The 17647-nt window shown below is 46.4% G+C and overlaps 2 protein-coding genes across 6 annotated transcripts in view; both read left to right on the top strand.

The window, feature by feature from the left end:
- The window catches only part of TSGA10IP (testis specific 10 interacting protein), a 14243-nt gene extending 12769 nt beyond the window's left edge, over nucleotides 1-1474 (top strand). Inside the window, 1 exon segment of the mRNA XM_081340222.1 lies at nucleotides 1181-1474. Coding sequence (XP_081196348.1) covers nucleotides 1181-1226 — 46 coding nt within the window. The 3' untranslated portion in view covers nucleotides 1227-1474.
- CATSPER1 (cation channel sperm associated 1) lies at nucleotides 1237-16402 on the top strand. 5 transcript variants are annotated; one of them, XM_081340232.1, is made up of 15 exons: nucleotides 1237-1363; nucleotides 1791-2276; nucleotides 3317-3523; nucleotides 4921-5154; nucleotides 5750-5863; nucleotides 6367-6411; nucleotides 6610-6769; nucleotides 8857-8948; nucleotides 9673-9816; nucleotides 11163-11226; nucleotides 11983-12055; nucleotides 12544-12601; nucleotides 13304-13391; nucleotides 14995-15109; nucleotides 15832-16402. In XM_081340232.1, the coding sequence occupies exons 3-15, from the start codon at nucleotides 3334-3336 to the stop codon at nucleotides 15859-15861; spliced, it is 1407 nt and encodes a 468-aa protein (XP_081196358.1). In that variant the 5' UTR covers nucleotides 1237-1363; nucleotides 1791-2276; nucleotides 3317-3333; the 3' UTR covers nucleotides 15862-16402. The 5 variants fall into 5 exon arrangements, 3 of the variants coding, with proteins under 3 accessions (XP_081196358.1, XP_081196356.1, XP_081196357.1); XR_014028078.1 differs by having other exon boundaries at nucleotides 1791-3523; nucleotides 15026-15109; nucleotides 15832-15885; XM_081340230.1 differs by having other exon boundaries at nucleotides 1791-3523.
- Nucleotides 16403-17647: the final 1245 nt, after the last annotated feature.

The raw sequence follows: 17647 nt of genomic DNA on the forward strand, positions 1-17647 counted from the left end.
GCAAGTCCCCCCTCTTTTCTTTTTATTCTAAGGCAGGGCTGTCCAGACTTGGCAATTTTCCTCATGTTCTGGCTGGTATTCGTTTATATACATATACATATACATATACATATACATATACATCATATACATATACATATACATATATATATATGTGTGTGTGTGTGTGTGTATATTATGCCTTTAACATCTTTTTTAAAAAATTTTTTTATCGATTTTCTAGTTTTACATTTAAGGGTTTAAAAAGCCACGTGGCGGCTGAGTTGATCAATACCTCAATAACACACAAGTATTTTTAGTACAAGTTTACTACTGTTTAAGCTCAGACACTTCTTACTATATCGATTAAATAAAAATAACATTCTTACAGTTATCAATAATTTTTAGCTTATGCATATCCTGGTTATTTTCACATTCAGTCTTTGTAGACAGTGTCCTAATTAGTTTCCCCCAATTTTTAAGTTAGTATTTAGATTTAACATTTAATATTCATAATTCGTATTTAGATTTAACATTTAATATTCATAATTTCCAAGTTTGAAGTCACCAAAGTTACTTACCTGGCAGGGGAGATACCTTGACTACATGCCTTGTAGCTTTTTGACGGCCCCGCTCAAGTCTTCAACCCTGCGCCCGCCATTGGACTTAAAAGTCCTTTCTCCGATACAGGTAGTCCTCGACTTACAACGGTTCCTTTAGTGACCGTTCAAAGTTACAACGGCGCTGGATCAAGTGACCTGGGACCATTTCCCACAGTTAACCACCTTTCCAGCCTCCCCGTGGTCACGTCATCAACATTCAGACGCTCGGCCACTGCTTCCTATTTAGGACGGTGGCCGTGTCCCGAGGGTCACGCGATTCTCCCTCCCTCCCCCCCCTTTTTTTTCTTTTTCTTTTCTTTTTTTTTGGGGGGGGCGACCTTCTGACGAGCAAAGCCAACGAGGGAAGCCAGGTTTTCTTAAACCCCCACCCCCGGGTTAATAATAATAACAATAATAATTTTATTTATATACCGCCCTTCTCCCGAAGGACTCAGGGCGGTTACTAAACTTCACCGCTTCAGCGACTGACTTAAAAACGAGGGCGGCAAGACATGTCGTAAAACGGGGCACCGGTTGTGGTCGTAAGTGGAGGACCGCCTCTCCCGGGGAGCTGCAACCTGTGACCTTTGTGTTTTCAGGTATCAGAGCACCGAGTCCGTAGACGAGTTCCCCGAATCCATCTGAAAGGAAGATGCTTGGAGGAAGCCAAAGCCGTCTGGGCTAGCAACTCACCCTGTCTCCTGTGATCCCCGACCATCTAAAAATAAATTTAACGTTGAGAAGCAGCAGAGCCCAGCCTGCCTTCATATCCTTCCAGACAGGTTCCCAATCTTTTATCCCTAGGCCTGTCCCAGAGTCTTGTCTTCTAGCCCAGAGGTCCCCCAACCTTTGGGGCACCAGGGACCGGTTACCTGCAGAGATTTATTTATTTATTTTTATTTTTATTCCATTTATATCCCGCCCTTCTCCGAAGACTCAGGGCGGCTTACAAGCTTAGCAGTAGCCTTCATTCTATGTATATGCCTGCTTGTTAGGGCTTTCACACACACACCCCAAGCGGCATTATTACAAAGTCAGCTTAATTGCCCCCAACAATCTGGGTCCTCATTTTACCTACCTCGGAAGGATGGAAGGCTGAGTCAACCTTGAGCCTGGTGGGACTCGAACCTGCACTAATTGCAGGCAGCTGGTGTTACTTAAGGAGGCATTAGCCCACTGCTCCACCAAGGCTGATGTTTTTTTCCACAGATCGGAAGGGGGCGTGGTGGTGTGTGCTGCCTGCATCCCGCGGATGGGGCTTTGCTGGCTTGTGCGGACCGATTGCTGGCATGCCGCGGCCCGGTGCCGGCCCACGGACCTGGGGTTTGGGGACCCCTTTTCTAGCCACACGTCTCTCCTGCACAAGCCGACTTGTGTTGCTGTTAGGATTAGGGTTTATTAAATTTATGTGCCGCCCTTCTCCCTAAGGACTCAGGGCGGCTCACAAGGATAAAAATTAAGAGACATAAAATACAAAAATTAAAAAAAGAATGAAACAACGAATATAAGAAATACAGGACAATTTAACACAATAAAAACCAAATTAAAAACCATGGTCAGTCCAGGCCCGCTTGTTGGAACAACCATGTTTGTTTGTTTCTTAGCAAACTGGTCTTCGCTCGGGAAGGTTAAACCAGACAGGAAGTAACCACCAGAGGCGAGACAGGCAGCCAGTCCACTGATGGCTGTATTCAGGTAGTCCTCGACTTACAACAGGTCCATTTATTGACCGCTTCAACGTGACGACGGCACGGGGGGAAAAAGCCACCGATGACCCTTTTTGCACTCTTACGGCCATCGCAGCATCCCCCGCGGTCACGGGATCAAAACTTAGGCACTCGGCAACGGACTCCTATTTATGACGGTCGCAGTGTTTCCTGGGGCCGGGGGGGGTCACATGATCCCGTTTTGCGACCTTCTGACAAGCAAAGTCAATGAGGGGAAGCCAGATTCACTAGTCTACCCCCCCCACCCACCCCCGCTAAACTGGAGACCCTATCGATCGCATCCCAGACAAACGGCTATCCAGTCTCTTTTTAAATGTCCGCCAGTGTCCGAAAGGTCAACTGGACTATCTTGTTTATTTTATTTTATTTATTTATTTATTGGTTCCTTGCAAATGTTTTGTGTAACTTAGAACTTGTAGAAGTTCGCTGAAGTTAGAAACGAAGAAGCTTCTTGGATCAGAAGCGAAACATTGGCAAGGCAAGGGTGGTGGTGGGGGGGGAAACACCGCACCAAGAATGTCCAGTTGCTTTTTTTAAAAAAAAAGCAACTTTATTTACTTACTTACTTACTTACTTACTTACTTATTTGACTTATATACCGCCCTATTCCCATAGGACTCAGGGCGGTTTACAGGGCAATTAAAACCACACAATACCAAAGTTAAAATAAATTTAAAACAACTAATTAAATTTAAAGCCCAAAAGTTAAAAATTAAAACTTTAAAACCCAGTTAAAAACCCCTCAGTCTAGGCCAGACAGCTCAAAGAGCCAAGTTTTAGGTTCAAGGGCTGGGACTTTTCTTCCTGGTCTCCTACTATGAGGTCACAAAAGAACGTCGGGTCTTCTGGATGGAAGCCCGGCGTCTCGTCTCTTCCGTGGCAGCCCCCCTGCCCACTTGCTGCCGGGTGGAGGAGGAATTTGCTGAAGCCTCGGCACGTCAAGAGGGGTAAAAGTATCCGACAGCACCATGGATTACCTTATGGTGCCAACCTCAGCTTCCCCGATAGAAAAACAGGACCAGGCCATGTTCGTCCCACAAGGAAAGCAGGAGCCTGGCGCCACTCAAGCCCCCAGCACCTCAGCTGACCTGAAGCAAGAGGCCCCCGTCATCGTACCGGCCGCACCAACCAGGAGTAAACTGTCCCATAAGGCTAGCAAGATCCACAAAGGCCAGCGAGGAAACAAAACTGCGCACCACACCGGGAAAATGAAACGTGAGTGGCCCTTTGGAAGGGGAAGGGAGAAAAGAGAGTTGGCTGTGGGATGGGTGGGTGGGTGGGCGGGCGGCAGGGTGGATAGGGGAAACAATCCTGCCCAAGGATGGGTGGGTGGGAAATGAGAGCTGAGGAGCTCTTTCTGAGAGCTAAGAGGAGAGAGGAAGGACTTCCTGGGCGACAGTGGAAGGCGTGGACATCTCTGGAGGCTTTTGAGAAGAAGCTGGGTCTTCCCCGATGAGGACCAGTGACTCTTTCGCACCAGGGCGACCTCGTTGGTTTTTTTAAGTTTTGCCCCCTTTGACGACCTTTCCTCGCCACCTTTGTGGCAGTTCTTAAATTAGTCGCACGGTCCGTCAAAGCCTTAACAAAAGCTGGCAGTCGGAGAAACGATTTTCTTCGATCACCAGAGATGAAATCGTTTTGGTGAAAAAGCAGTCAAGGAGAATTGTGGTGGTGGTTAGTTGCGAAGTCGTGTCCGACCCCTCGCGACCCCCTGGGTGACGTTCCTCCAGGCCTTCCTGTCCTCTACCATCTTCTGGAGTCCCTTTAAGCTCATGCCTCCTGCTTCAGTGACTCCATCCAGCCACCTCCTTCTCTGTCATCCTGTTCTTCTCTCGCCCTCAACCTTTCCCAGCATTAGGCTCTTCTCCAGTGAGTCCTTCCTTCTCCTTAGGTTGCCAAAGTATTGGAGTTTCCACCTCAGGATCTGGCCTTCTAAAGAGCAATTAGGGTTGATCTCCTCTAGGACTAACCGATTTGATCGCCTTGCAGTCCAAGGGACTCGCAGGAGTCTTCTCCAGCACCATAGTTCAAAGGCCTCGATTCCACCCTGTTGTTAGTTGCGAAGTCATGTCTGACCCCTCAGGACCCCATGGACAACGTTCCTCCAGGCTTTCCTGTCTTCTACCATCTTCTGGAGTCCACTTAAGCTCACGCCTCCTGCTTCGGTGACTCCCTCCAGCCACCTCCTTCTCTGTCGTCCCCTTCTTCTTCTCTTGCCCTCCATCTTTCCCAGCATTAGGCTCTTCTCCAGTGAGTCCTTCCTTCTCCTTAGGTGCCCAAAAAGTATTTGATCAACGCGAATTAAAAAGGAACGAAATGAATCCCACCGCCGCTAATTGCATTGTGCCAAAGAGTCACTGGTCCTCATTGGGGAAGACCCAGCTTCTTCTCAAAAGCCTCCAGAGATGTCCACGCCTTTTATAGGCAGACTCTTTCACTGTCGCCCAGGAAGTCCTTCCTCTCTCCACTTAGCTCTCGGAAAGAATGAACTAATGAATCCCACCGCGGCAAATTGGCCACAGCGAGTTGTTTGGGCCGCGTTGTCCCGTGCCGCCTGACGTGGGTCTCTCTCTCTCTCTCTCTCTCTCTCTCTCTCTCTCTCTCTCCTCTAGACATGGGGAGGTCTTCTCATCATCGTTCTCGCCGCTATCGCTACCGGCGGCGGACCGTCAAAGAGATTCTGACTCGCTCCTGGCAAAAGATCTACCCCGGCCTTGTTTACCTGCGGAAGGTCATCCATGATCTGACCCAGTCCTTCTTGTTTGACGTCTTCATCTGTAGCGTGGTGGCCATCAACACGATCCTGCTGGTGGTACAGACGTTCGCTGTGGTCGAGATCCGAGGAGGTAAGTCCGTCCGTCTTCTCGGGGTCAAAAAGACCTTCCGGGAAGTTATGTTGAGGCTTTCCACCCAGCAGGAGCTTGATCTCAGTTGATCTCCAAATGCTCTGCGGGGAACAAGGATGGGAATCTTAGCAGGAGGTTTCAAGGTCTGGAGGCTAGCAAGGAGATTCTAGGTCGTCCTCGACGTTCGGCCGCAACGGAGCCCAAATTTTCCATCGCCAAGTGAGACAAGTCGGCTAAGCCAATTTGGCCCCGCGGTTGTGAAATGAATAAGACGCTTGTTTAAGTGAATCTGGCTTGCCCATTTGACTTTGCTGGTCAGAAGGTCGCAAAAGAGGATCAATCAGGTGACCCCGGGACGCTGCGACCGTCCTAAATATGAGTCAGTGGCCAAGGGCCTGGATTTTGATGACGTGACCAGGGGGATGGTGCAGCGGTCGTAAGTGTGAAAAAGGGTCCCTTTTTCCCCAGTGCCATTGTAATGTTGAATGGTCGCTAAATGAAGTGTTGTAAGTTGAGGACGAGCTGTGTTCCACCCTGGAGGGTGGCTTCTCTTGTCATCTTGCTTCCGATGGTCTTCCCTTCGCCCTCTCTTTAGAATGGTTCTTCTCTGTCCTGGATCCGATTTTCCTCTGTGTCTACGTGGTGGAGGCCATTCTCAAGTTTATTGCATTAGACTTTAAGTACTTCCGTGACCCGTGGAATGACATTGGTGAGTCTTTTGCCGTAGGGTCAAAAGAGAGATGGCGGTGGGGGTGGGTGGGGGGGTGGGACAGGCTTGCAGTGGGTACAAACCTGGAACAGGCAATGGGAGGAATCGCATATGGAATTCCACGCGTTGGACTTTAGATAGGCTTTGAAACCAGGCTATGATCTCAGTATGGTTTGTAGCTCCATTGCTCCATTTAAAAATGTTTTGAAACCTCCAAGCAAATTGCTGAGAGCCAGTTTGGTGTAATGGTTAAGATTCTGGCCTAGAAACCAGGAGACTGTGAGTTCTAGTCCTGCCCTTAGGCATGGAAGCCAGCTGGATGACTCTGGGGCAATCACTAGGAGATGGTGAGTTCTAATCCCGCCTTAGGCATGAAAGCCAGCTGGGTGACTTTGGGCGAATCACCAAGAGACTGTGAGTTCCAGTCCTGCCTTATGCGTGAAAGTTGGCTGGGTGACTTTGGGCCAATCACTAGGAGATTGTGAATTCTAGTCTTACCTTAGGCATGAAAGCCAGCTGGGTGACTCTGGGCCAATCACCGGGAGATGGTGAGTTCTAGTCCCACCGTAGGCATGAAAGCCAGCTGGGTGACTCTGGGCCAATCACTGGGAGATGGTGAGTTCTAGTCCCATCTTAGGCATGAAAGCCAGCTGGGTGACTCTGGGCCAATCACCGGGAGACGGTGAATTTAACTGTCTTGTAGATTTTCTTTTTTTTCCTTCTCCTTTCTCTTCTTCCCTGATCAGATTTCTTCATCATGTTCATGATGGTGTTGGAATTTGTCCTCGTGCTGTCCTTCACCGCTGGGCAGGGAAACCGAGGCAACACACTCACCCTCTTTCGGGTCCTCAAAATCATCAAGGGCATTCGGGCCATTCGGGCCATCCGCTTCCTCCTCACCCTTCGGTCAGCAACCCAATCCACACAAGTGTCCCATAGTCAAATTGCCAATAATTGAAGGGAGGAGCTCCCCCCCCCCCCGTTTGGAGACAAGAGTCCACTCCCCGTCCAATAACCCGGGACAGGCCACTCTCTGGGGACACCCAAGTCAGTAACAGGAAGGCCGAGTCCCTTTTAGTTCGGAGAGCCGGTCTGGTGGACGCTCCAGTCCAGGCTAGAAACTGGGAGATGGAGAATTCTAGCGCTGCCTTAGGCAGAAAAGCTGGCTGGAGGACTTTGGGCCAATCGCCGAGAGACAACGAGCTCTAGTCCCGCCTTAGGCAGGAAAGTACCGCCTTAGGCTGTCATTTTGGGCCAATGATCAGGAGACGGGGAGTTCTAGTCCCGCCTCAAGCAATAATGGGAGCTGGGTGACTTTCCGTTGTGGTGGGGACAGTAGGAGGAGGAAGGAGTATTAAATATACCCACTGCCTGTTGGGTTATTTACATAAATAATAAAGGCAGGATGGGAAGAGAAGGGGAGGGAGGGAGGGAGGGAGGACTAAGAGAGGGGGAAGGGAAGGGAAAGGAAAGGCAGAACGGGAAGGAGGACGGAAGAAGAGACAGAGGGAAGGGAAGGAAAAGAAAGGAAAAGATAGGAAGGGAGGGAAGACTAAGAGAGGGAAGGGAAGTAAAGATAGAATGGGAGGGAGGAAGGACTAAGGAAAGGAAAGGAAAAGAAAGAAGGGGGAAGGGAGGGAAGGAAGAGGGAAGAAAAGGAAGGAGATTGGAATGAAGAGGGGGGAAGGAAGGAAGGAAGGAGGTTGGAATGAGGAAGAGGGAGAAAGGGAAGGAAGGAAGGAAAGAAGGAAGGAAGGAAGGAAGGAAGGAAGGAGATTGGAATGAGGAAGAGGGAGAAAGGGAAGGAAGGAAGGAAGGAAGGAAGGAAGGAAGGAAGGAAGGAAGGAAGGAAGGAAGGAAGGAGATTGAAATGAGGAAGAGAGAGAAAGGGAAGGAAGGAGATTGGAATGAAGAGGGAGGGAGGGAGGAAGGAAGGAAGGAAGGAAGGAAGGAAGGAAGGAAGGAAGGAGGTTGGAATGAGGAAGAGGGAGAAAGGGAAGGAAGGAAGGAAAGAAGGAAGGAAGGAAGGAAGGAAGGAAGGAGGTTGGAATGAGGAAGAGGGAGAAAGGGAAGGAAGGAAGGAAAGAAGGAAGGAAGGAAGGAAGGAAGGAGATTGGAATGAGGAAGAGGGAGAAAGGGAAGGAAGGAAGGAAGGAAGGAAGGAAGGAAGGAAGGAAGGAAGGAAGGAAGGAGATTGAAATGAGGAAGAGAGAGAAAGGGAAGGAAGGAGATTGGAATGAAGAGGGAGGGAGGAAGGAAGGAGATTGGAATGAGGAAGAGGGAGAAAGGGAAGGAAGGAAGGAGATTGGAATGAGGAAGAGGGAGAAAGGGAAGGAAGGAAGGAAGGAAGGAAGGAAGGAGATTGAAATGAGGAAGAGGGAGAAAGGGAGGGAAGGAAGGAAGGAGATTGGAATGAGGAAGAGAGAGAAAGGGAAGGAAGGAGATTGGAATGAGGAAGAGAGAGAAAGGGAAGGAAGGAGATTGGAATGAAGAGGGAGGGAGGAAGGAAGGAAGGAAGGAAGGAAGGAAGGAAGGAAGGAGATTGGAATGAGGAAGAGGGAGAAAGGGAAGGAAGGAAGGAAGGAGATTGGAATGAGGAAGAGGGAGAAAGGGAAGGAAGGAAGGAAGGAAGGAAGGAAGGAAGGAAGGAAGGAAGGAGATTGAAATGAGGAAGAGGGAGAAAGGGAGGGAAGGAAGGAAGGAGATTGGAATGAGGAAGAGAGAGAAAGGGAAGGAAGGAGATTGGAATGAAGAGGGAGGGAGGAAGGAAGGAAGGAAGGAGATTGGAATGAGGAAGAGGGAGAAAGGGAAGGAAGGAAGGAAGGAAGGAGATTGAAATGAGGAAGAGGGAGAAAGGGAAGGAAGGAAGGAAGGAAGGAAGGAAGGAAGGAAGGAAGGAAGGAAGGAAGGAAGGAACTCTCCCAGAGGAAAGGACACCTTAATAATTCCTCTTCTTCTTTTTCTTCTTCTTTTTTATGCTCTTTTTCTTCTAGGGTGACGGAGAACCTGCAAGAAATCACGGGCACTTTTATTCTTTCCTTCCAGTCCATTGGAGCTATTATTCTTCTCATGTTCTCTTTCTTATGTATCCTCCCAGCAAGAAACCGGGGGGTGGGTGGGTGGGGTGGGGTGGGGCAGCAGAACCCCATGGTGATAGGTATCTGTCTAATATCAAAAGCACTTCTTCGTTTATTCTTCTGCTTACACCAGGATTTCTTTTCTTTTCTTTTTTTTTCAAACTTGGCAACTTTCAGATTGTGTGGACTTTGCAACTCCCAGAATTCTCCAGTCTGCCTGCTGGGGAATTCTGGGAGTTGAAGTCCAGACATCTGAAAGTTGTCAAGTTTGAAAAAACCCTTGCTTATACCATCTTTTTCCCCCGCCCACCCCCTCACCCCCCCAAGGGATTTAAACACCCTCAGTCTCACCAATACCGGCAAGGCAAGCCATTGTATATAAAAAAACAGGAAGCAAAGCCCATCAGCCCCTCCTCGCCCTGATGGCGTTACCTAGTTGGGTCAGGAAGCCTTTGACTGCTTTGTCTCCCATCTCCGCCTCGAGGTGGGTTTTTAGGCGTTGGGCCCGTTTCTGACCGTGTCCTAGTCAGTTTCACAGAGAGTTCCCATTTCCTTTTTTTCCTGCTTGAATCGACAAATCTCCCTTTCCTCCGGGACGGGCGTCCCACACTGAAAACAGACTCAGGCCCGGGTTCGAAACGCGCCCATCTCCACCACCTTTCTAAGTCCCCGAGAATTTGCTGTTTCTTCCTTGACCACCCACCCCCCCGCCGTGTCTTCCGACTTTCCCAGTCATGTCTTCTGTGGTGCTGCTGGACATGTTCCAGGAAGCGGATAGGAAACATTTCGGGAACCTTTTCAAAACCATCTTCACCCTTTTCCAGCTTTTCACCCTGGATGACTGGTCCATTATTTACCTCACGTGCCGCGCTGCAGGTAGAGAGAGGCGTCGGGATCTGTTTAAAATCCGGGGTGGGGATTCAGCCTTTCGTGACTTAAATCTCCCGTGCAAGGACCGTCTTCCCACCCCAAGTCTACTGTCACTGGCCCTGTCTTTCTATAGCCAGTCCTCGACTTAGGACCAAAACTGAGTCCAAAACGTCTCTTGCTCAGCGAGACATGAGTTTTGCCCCGTTTTATAACCTTCCTTCCCACGGTCGTTCAGTGAATCCTTTCAGTTGTTAGCGACACGGCTGTTAAGTGAATCTGGCTTCCCCATTGGCTTTGTCAGAAGGTCGCAGGAGGGGATCACGTGACCCCGGGACACTGCGACCGTCGTAAAGGTGAGTCAGTGGCCAAGGGTCTGAATTCTGAGCACTTGCAACAGTTGAAAGTATGAAAGATGGTCGTAAGTGACTTTTTTTCAGTGCTGTTGTAACTTCAGACGGTCACTAAATGAACTGTTGTAAGTCGAGGACAACCTCTGCCGTGTTTTATTGCTTGTAAACCACCTAGAATTACTGCGAGCAAGTAGGTGGCTATATACATTTCAGAGATAGAGAGATAAAGAGATAGAGAGATTATCATCAGATAATTATCAGATAGAGAGATATAAATTGATTGAGATGATAGAGACAGAGATGTTAGATGATAGAGATGAGATAGGTAGGTAGGTAGATATAAATTGATAAGATTAGAGAGATGATAGAGACAAAGAGATGATAGAGATAGATTGATGGTTGAAATAGAGATAGATGATAGATATAGAAGATGATGGAGATAGATAGATAGATAGATAGATAGATAGATAGATAGATAGATAGATAGATAGATAGATAGATAGATAGATAGATAGATAGATAGATTATTGAAAGATTTGATAGATAGATGATAGAGATAAATTGATAGATTAGAGAGATGATAGAGACAGAAAGAGATAGATATAGATTGATAGATGGTTGAAATAATAGAGAGAGATGATAGAGAAATGACAGATAGATAGATAGATAGATGGATAGATAGATAGATAGATAGGTAGGTAGGTAGGTAGGTAGGTAGGTAGATATAAAATATAGATGATAGAGATTGATGATGGATAGATAGATAATGATTGAAAGATTTGATAAATGAAAGATTAGATAGATATAAAAGATAGATGATAGATAATGATTGAAAGATTTGATATATATACAGTAGATATAAAAGATAGATTAGATAGATAGATAGATAGATAGATAGATAGATAGATAGATAGATAGATAAGGAGAGAGAGAGGCAGTAACTGGGGTTCTGTGGATGATCTGTTATCTAGAATATCCCCATTTGCCCTTCCTTCCTTCCAGGTGCCTGGTACATTATTATTTTTCTCATCTTGTATATCCTTCTGGAGTATTTCCTGCTTCTCAAGTAAGTATGGCCCAGGCAGACCCATCCAGGTGTTTCAAGGGAATACAGGTGGGCTGTTGAGGGGTGAGAAGCAGCTGATGCGTCTCTGAAATGGCTCCCAGATTCAGATCATTTTCAGCCAGCCTTCCCCTTGACTCTTTGCACGGCTCTGTGGCTGACCTCAAAAGAAAAGCAGGAAAGAAGGGCCAGGGTGGGAGGGGCTTACCTAGCAGAAGGGTATCTGGAGTGGTTAGTGGAACAGGATTTAGTCCTCGACTTACAGCCATTCATTCGTTTAGGGACCGTTCAAAGGTACGACGGCACTGAAAAAAAACCGACGTAGGCCCGTTTATTTGGCTACCGGCTCATATTTACGACGGTGGCTGTGTCTCGGGGTGTGTGTGTGTGTGTGTCACGTGATCCCCTTTGGCGACCTTCTGACAAGCAAAGTCAACCGGGCGGGGGGGGGGGTAGCCTGATTCATTTAACGACCGTGTCGCTCACTTAACAGCTGCAGGTGATTCTCTTAAACCAGCGTGGCAGGAAAAGCCGTAAAATGGGCCATTATACTCACGCAACAAACGTCTCGCTTAGCTGCAGAAATTGTGGGCTCGGTTGCGGTCGTAAGTCGAGGACTAACCTGTAGATAGAAGTAGCTGCTTTTTTTTTAAGGAAACAGATGTTTAATTCTATTTATTTATGTCTTTTAGCGTGGGGTCAATTTACCAGAGGGTTTAGGAGGCAGTATCATGGCACACCTCCACATCTCTCTTGCAGCCTGGTGATTGCGGTCCTGGTGGACAACTTCCAGATGTCCCTCCTCAAACGCCGAGAGAAGAAGAAACTGAAGGTCAATTCTGGAATTTGTGGGCGTGGGGGTGGGGGAGCTGAATAATTGCCCCGGGCTGCCTGTTTGGTGGAAGATGCATATATCTCCACCAAATATTTGTTGTTGTTAGTGGCGACGATGTTCCTCCAGGCCTTCCTGTCCTCTACCATCTTCTGGAGTCCATTTAAGCTCACGCCTCCTGCTTCGGTGACTCCATCCAGCCACCTCATTCTCTGTCGTCCCCTTCTTCTCTTGCCCTCAACCTTTCCCAGCATTAGGCTCTTCTCCAGTGAGTCCTTCCTTCTCATTAGGTGTATTTGAGTTTCAGCTTCAGGATCTGGCCTTCTAAAGAGCAGTCAGGGTTGATCTCTAGGGCTGACCGGTTTGATCGCCTTGAGCGTGCCTCTAATCCAAGCTGTGAGGTGGTTTTTTTCAAAGCGGAACAGCAGCCAGAATCTTCTTCGTCCTCTCCTGCCATTGCTGACTTATTCTCTTCGCTCTTGAATTAGCAAAAAATTGTCCAGCTGAAGGACAGCACAGTGGAAGGAGATCCAATCAAGCAAGCAGGTGATGCTCAGATTGGGGTGGGTGCGGTGGAGGGGGTTCAATCAACGAAGCTTTGACAGGACTCGGGCCTGGCCAATCGGGGCAGGTTGAAGGCCGGTTCCATGCAGCAGTGAAAACGCTGCCTGTGGAATTCCGGGAATTGAAGTCCACCCATCTTAAAGTTGGCAGAGATGAGGAACCCAACCTTATAATACAAGTAACCCTCGCCTTAACAGCCTCAGCGGAGCCCAAAATTTCTGTGGCTAAGCAAGGAAGTCGCTAAGGGAGTTTTTTTCCCCTTGCCGCAGTTGTTAAGTGAATCGCTGCAGCTGTTAAGTGAATCGCGTGGTCACTAAACGAATCTGGCCTTCCCCCCCCCCATTGACTTTGTCGGAAGCCAGCTGGGAAGGCTGCAGGTGGTGATCGCGTGACTCTGGAATGCTGTCGAAAGTAGACGCCAGTTCCCAAGCCTCCAAATTTTGATCGTGTGACCGTGAGGAGTCGTTAAGTGTGAACACCGTCATAAGTCGCTCTCTTCAGGGATGTCAGATGGCCACTGAATGGTTTTAAGTCAAGGACTGTCTGTAAAGATAGAACCAATGGGCTTAGTTGAGCCAGTCTCTGATAAATTTAACGCAAAGGGCGGGTTGAGGTCAAGATGAATCTTGTGTATGTAAACTCCTTGCTAACCTGGACCCCTTTTCTCACCTTTGCCTGATACAGAGATCATCAAGCTGAAAGAACAGGAAGAAGAAAGCCTATTTAGGAAGACAATGATGGAAAAGTATGGTAGCCTTGAGCTGAATGACAGGTAAGAATTAAAACCAGATGACAGAAGCACAGAATTACAGAGTTGGAAGGGACCTTGGAGGTCATCTATTCTAACCCCTTGCTCAGGCAGGAAACCCTACACCCTTCCAGACAAAGGGTCATCCATTCTCTTCTTAAAAACCTCTGGCGAAGGGGGGCCCACAACATCTGGAGGCAAGCTGTTCCACTGGTTAATTGTTCTCAGTGTCAGGAAGTTTCTCCTTAATTCTAGGTTGCTCCTCTCCTTCGTTAGTTTCCATCCGTTTCTTCTTGTCCTGCCTTCGGGTATTTTGGAGAATAGGTCGACTCCCTCTTCTCTGTGGCAGCCCCTCAAATAATGGGAAAACGGCGATCATATCCCACCCAGCCCCACCCACCCCGCCCCAGTCCTTCTGTTTGTTAGACTAGACGTCCCCAGTTAGAATGTGGAACATAGAACAATAAGGATAGAAGGGAGCTTGAAGATCATTTAGTCCAGCTCCCTGCCTTCCTGCAAGAAATTCAGTTCTCACAACCGTTCACCATACACTTTGTCCTCCAGCCCCCTAATCCTCTTTGTCGCTCTTCTCGGCACGCTTTCTAGAATCTCAACGTTCTTTTTTTTATATTGCGGTGACCAAAACTGGATGCAGCATTCCAAGTGTGCTTGAGGGGTTCAAGAGGCAGGCAGCAGCCTGTCCTAATTCTGGGATATTTTGTACTTCAAAAATGAATTTGCCAAGAGCTCGGTTGAACTAACCCCCCCCTCCCCCAATTAATGGCCAGGAAATGGCGAGAAGTGTAGGCAGCGTCAGTTTGGTCTAGTGCAGGGGTCAGCAACCTGAAACAGCAAAAGAGCCACTCGGAACCGGTTCCGTCACACACACCAAAAAAGTGGGAGCCGCAAAATGTGTGCGCGCATGCGTGCACGCACGCACATGCACATACGCAAAACAAGGCAAAACTTGCACGGACGAAGGCAGCAGCTCTGCAAACGGGGCGGTGTAGTTTTGGAGAGCTGCGCGCGCAGCTCTCCAAACTGCCGCTGCCCGTTTGGAGAGCTGCTGCCTTCGTCCCACTTTTTTTCCAGAACGGCGGAGGAGGACTGGGAGCCGCGGGTTGCCGACCCGTGGTCTAGTGGTTAAAGCATCAGGCTACAAAACAGGAGACTGCTCGGTCCAATCCCATGTTTACTTCCAGCTTCCAGTAAAAAAAAAAGATACCCAGTTTGCTTAACTATCAGTGTGTTCCCTTAACAACCACCACGCTAAAAATTATAAAACTGGGTGTGGTCAGAATTGTAATTTTGGCCTCAATTAATTGTCCTAAGTCAAGGATTACTACTATTGTACTAGAATTCACCTCCCAGGTGTGAGAAGAGTAGGGGAAATTTGAGACTTCTTTTTTTACTACTTTCACTTTTTCCCCCCTGGGGAAATTAGATTTTCCGGGGACCCCTAAGCAGGAGGAGATGGTAACAGCAAGAGGAAAGGAACCAAACTACGGGCCTTTAATGTTTGTAAGCCTGTCAGAATCACCTCTAGGCAAGACGGGCACCACACAAAGCTAGAGAAACAAATAAGTAAACAAATAAACCCTTTTTTAAAATTTTTTGCCTCTTTCAGAGAATGGCAGCTTCTGTACAATTATTTCCAGATAATGACAGCTATTGAGAACAGCCAACAGCAGTTGCAGTCACAAGCTTCTACCACTAACAAGATCTTGGACACATTTTTTGAGGTATGGATTAAAAACCTCAGCTTGATTCTCTCTCTCCCTCAAAAAGCCTCCATCCCTTAACCAAATTAACCTCCACTTTTTAAAAGAATTCTGTTCTATTCCATTCCATTCCATATTTCTATTCTGCTCTGTTCCATTCCATTCTGTAATTCTATTCTATTCTATTCTATTCTATTCTATTCTATTCTATTCTATTCTATTCTATTCTATTCTATTCTATTAATTCTATTCTACTGTATTCCTATTCTATTCTATTCTATTCTATTCTATTCTATTCTTAAATTCTATTCTATTCTATTCTATTCTATTCTATTCTATTCTATTCTACTGTATTTCTATTCTACTGTATTTCTATTCTATTCTATTCTATTCTATTCTATTCTATTCTATTCTATTCTATTCTATTCTATTCTATTCTATTCTAATATTCTCTACTCTACTTTCACTATGCTTTATTGCAGTTATATTCCCTACTCACCACTAGGGGACAGTATATGACCAGTTTTCGTTCTTGCTGGAATTTGTCCCACTTAAGGAGTCCTCAAGTAGACAATAGATTCTTATCAATTGTCCTGTTCAACTTTTTTGGGGGGTGGGGGTGGGGGGTTGAATTCAAATGCTTCAAGGCTGTTTGTGGCTCCTAAACGGTCAGTATTGAACATAACCACAATAAGGAACATTGAGTACAAAAACAAACTAATTTCCCTGCCTTCTCCTTACAGACATCCGAAGAGGACTTCTTTCCTAAATGAAATGAGAGAGATCCACAGTTCACTAGTGGGATTTTTTTTTAATGCTGCCATCAACCGCTGCAGTTAAAAAGTTGACATAGCTGCTTATTTTGAGGACCTCATGATATCAGGCAACAATGCTGTGTTAATGAAATCAGGTTGTGGCCCTTAGACGTAGCAGTTTAAACCTAGCTGTCTTGCCCCAGGGTGGGGATAGATAGCAACTCCAGAATTTGTTTCAGAGATTACAGCTGCTTTGGATCAGAACTTCAGATCTGCCAGCAAGCAATTTTTCAGCTTTCAGATAGAGACGTATCTTTCCCATCGCTTTCACGTTTTCAGATTTAAATTTAAAGTTTAATCAATGAAAATCAACCTTAAATTTTGAAAAAGCAAAAGATTTTAAAATCAAGCAAGCTGAATCTGGACTGAATTTAAATATTTTTGTGTAGCAAAGGGGCCCTTCGGCGGGTAGCGCTACATTTGCGTACAAACTCTAGATGTGTAACTGATTATGGAACACCTTCAAAGGTGAAAATAAAAAGGGTGCATTACAAACCCCCTTCCCTTCCGATCTATTCTTTATTGATAAGTTGAAGGAACACACACACACACACACACACACACACACACACACACATATATATATATATATATATATATATATATATATATATATATATATATATATATATATATATATATAAATTTGGATTGCTGACAAAGAATTAAAGGGAGACTGATATAGCTATTTCAAGATATATCTATATCTATATTTATATATCTATATATATGTAGGTCTTGGCGTATTCGGGTCTTTTCCCGTGTAGGATTGAGGGTGTCTTGGTGACGTTTCGACGAGGTCTCACTTGTCATCTTCAGGCTGGTGTCTTCGGTTTCGTGCTTGTGCGAAACCTCAATCCTACAATATGTGTGTGTGTGTGTGTGTGTATTAAGTGTTAAGTATTTTAGAATACCTTGCTAGGCCCCAAACACAGGACAAATCTTATTGCCTCCTTAGTCTCCCTTTAATTCTTCCTTAGCAATCCAAAAAAATTTACACACACACACACACAAAAGGTAAAGGTTCCCCTGCACATGCGTGCTAGTCGTTTCCAACTCTAGGGGCCGTTGCTCATCTCCGTTTCAAAGCCGAAGAGCCAGCGCTTGTCCGAGGACGTCTCCGTGGTCATGTGGCCGGCATGACTGGACGCCAAAGGCGCACGGAACGCGGTTACCTTCCCACCGGAGTGGTCCCTATTTTTCTACTTGCATTTTTTTTATGTGCTTTCGAACTGCTAGGTTGGCAGAAGCTGGGACGAGTAACAAAAGATTTTGCCCATATTGCTAAGCACATTGGTTTCTGCTTACATTGTAAGCCGCCCTGAGTCTTCGGAGAAGGGCGGGATATAAATGGGATTAAAATAAAAAATAAATAAAAATAAATAAATATTTGGGTCCACGAGGTGCTCAAAACACTCAAGACACACACACACCTCTCTCTCTCTCTCTCTCTCTCTCTCTCTCTCTCTCTCTCTCTATATATATATATATATATATATATATATATGTATATATATACATACATATATATATACATATACATATATATATATATATATATATATATATATACACACGCACATACATATACACACACACGCACACATATATAATAAAGAAGCACGCGCTGGACATTATCCAACTGGATCACAGCCGCCCCAAGCGCGAGGCAGTTCAGTAATTGAGCTTTTGACTAGCCAGCCTCAAGAGACCACAACTCCCAGAAGGCTATGCGCTTCCTATT

The sequence above is a fragment of the Vipera berus genome (assembly GCF_964194415.1).
Source record: "Vipera berus genome assembly, chromosome: 16".
NCBI lineage: Eukaryota > Metazoa > Chordata > Lepidosauria > Squamata > Viperidae > Vipera > Vipera berus.

Bases quoted from the DNA above. Each gene is read 5' to 3' on its own strand.
- CATSPER1 (XM_081340230.1), top strand. From the start codon at position 3,277: ATGGATTACCTTATGGTGCCAACCTCAGCTTCCCCGATAGAAAAACAG. The intron at 3,524-4,920 runs GTGAGTGGCCCT...TCTCTCCTCTAG, and splicing joins CCACACCGGGAAAATGAAAC to ACATGGGGAGGTCTTCTCAT. The intron at 5,864-6,366 runs GTGAGTCTTTTG...GTCTTACCTTAG, and splicing joins TGACCCGTGGAATGACATTG to GCATGAAAGCCAGCTGGGTG.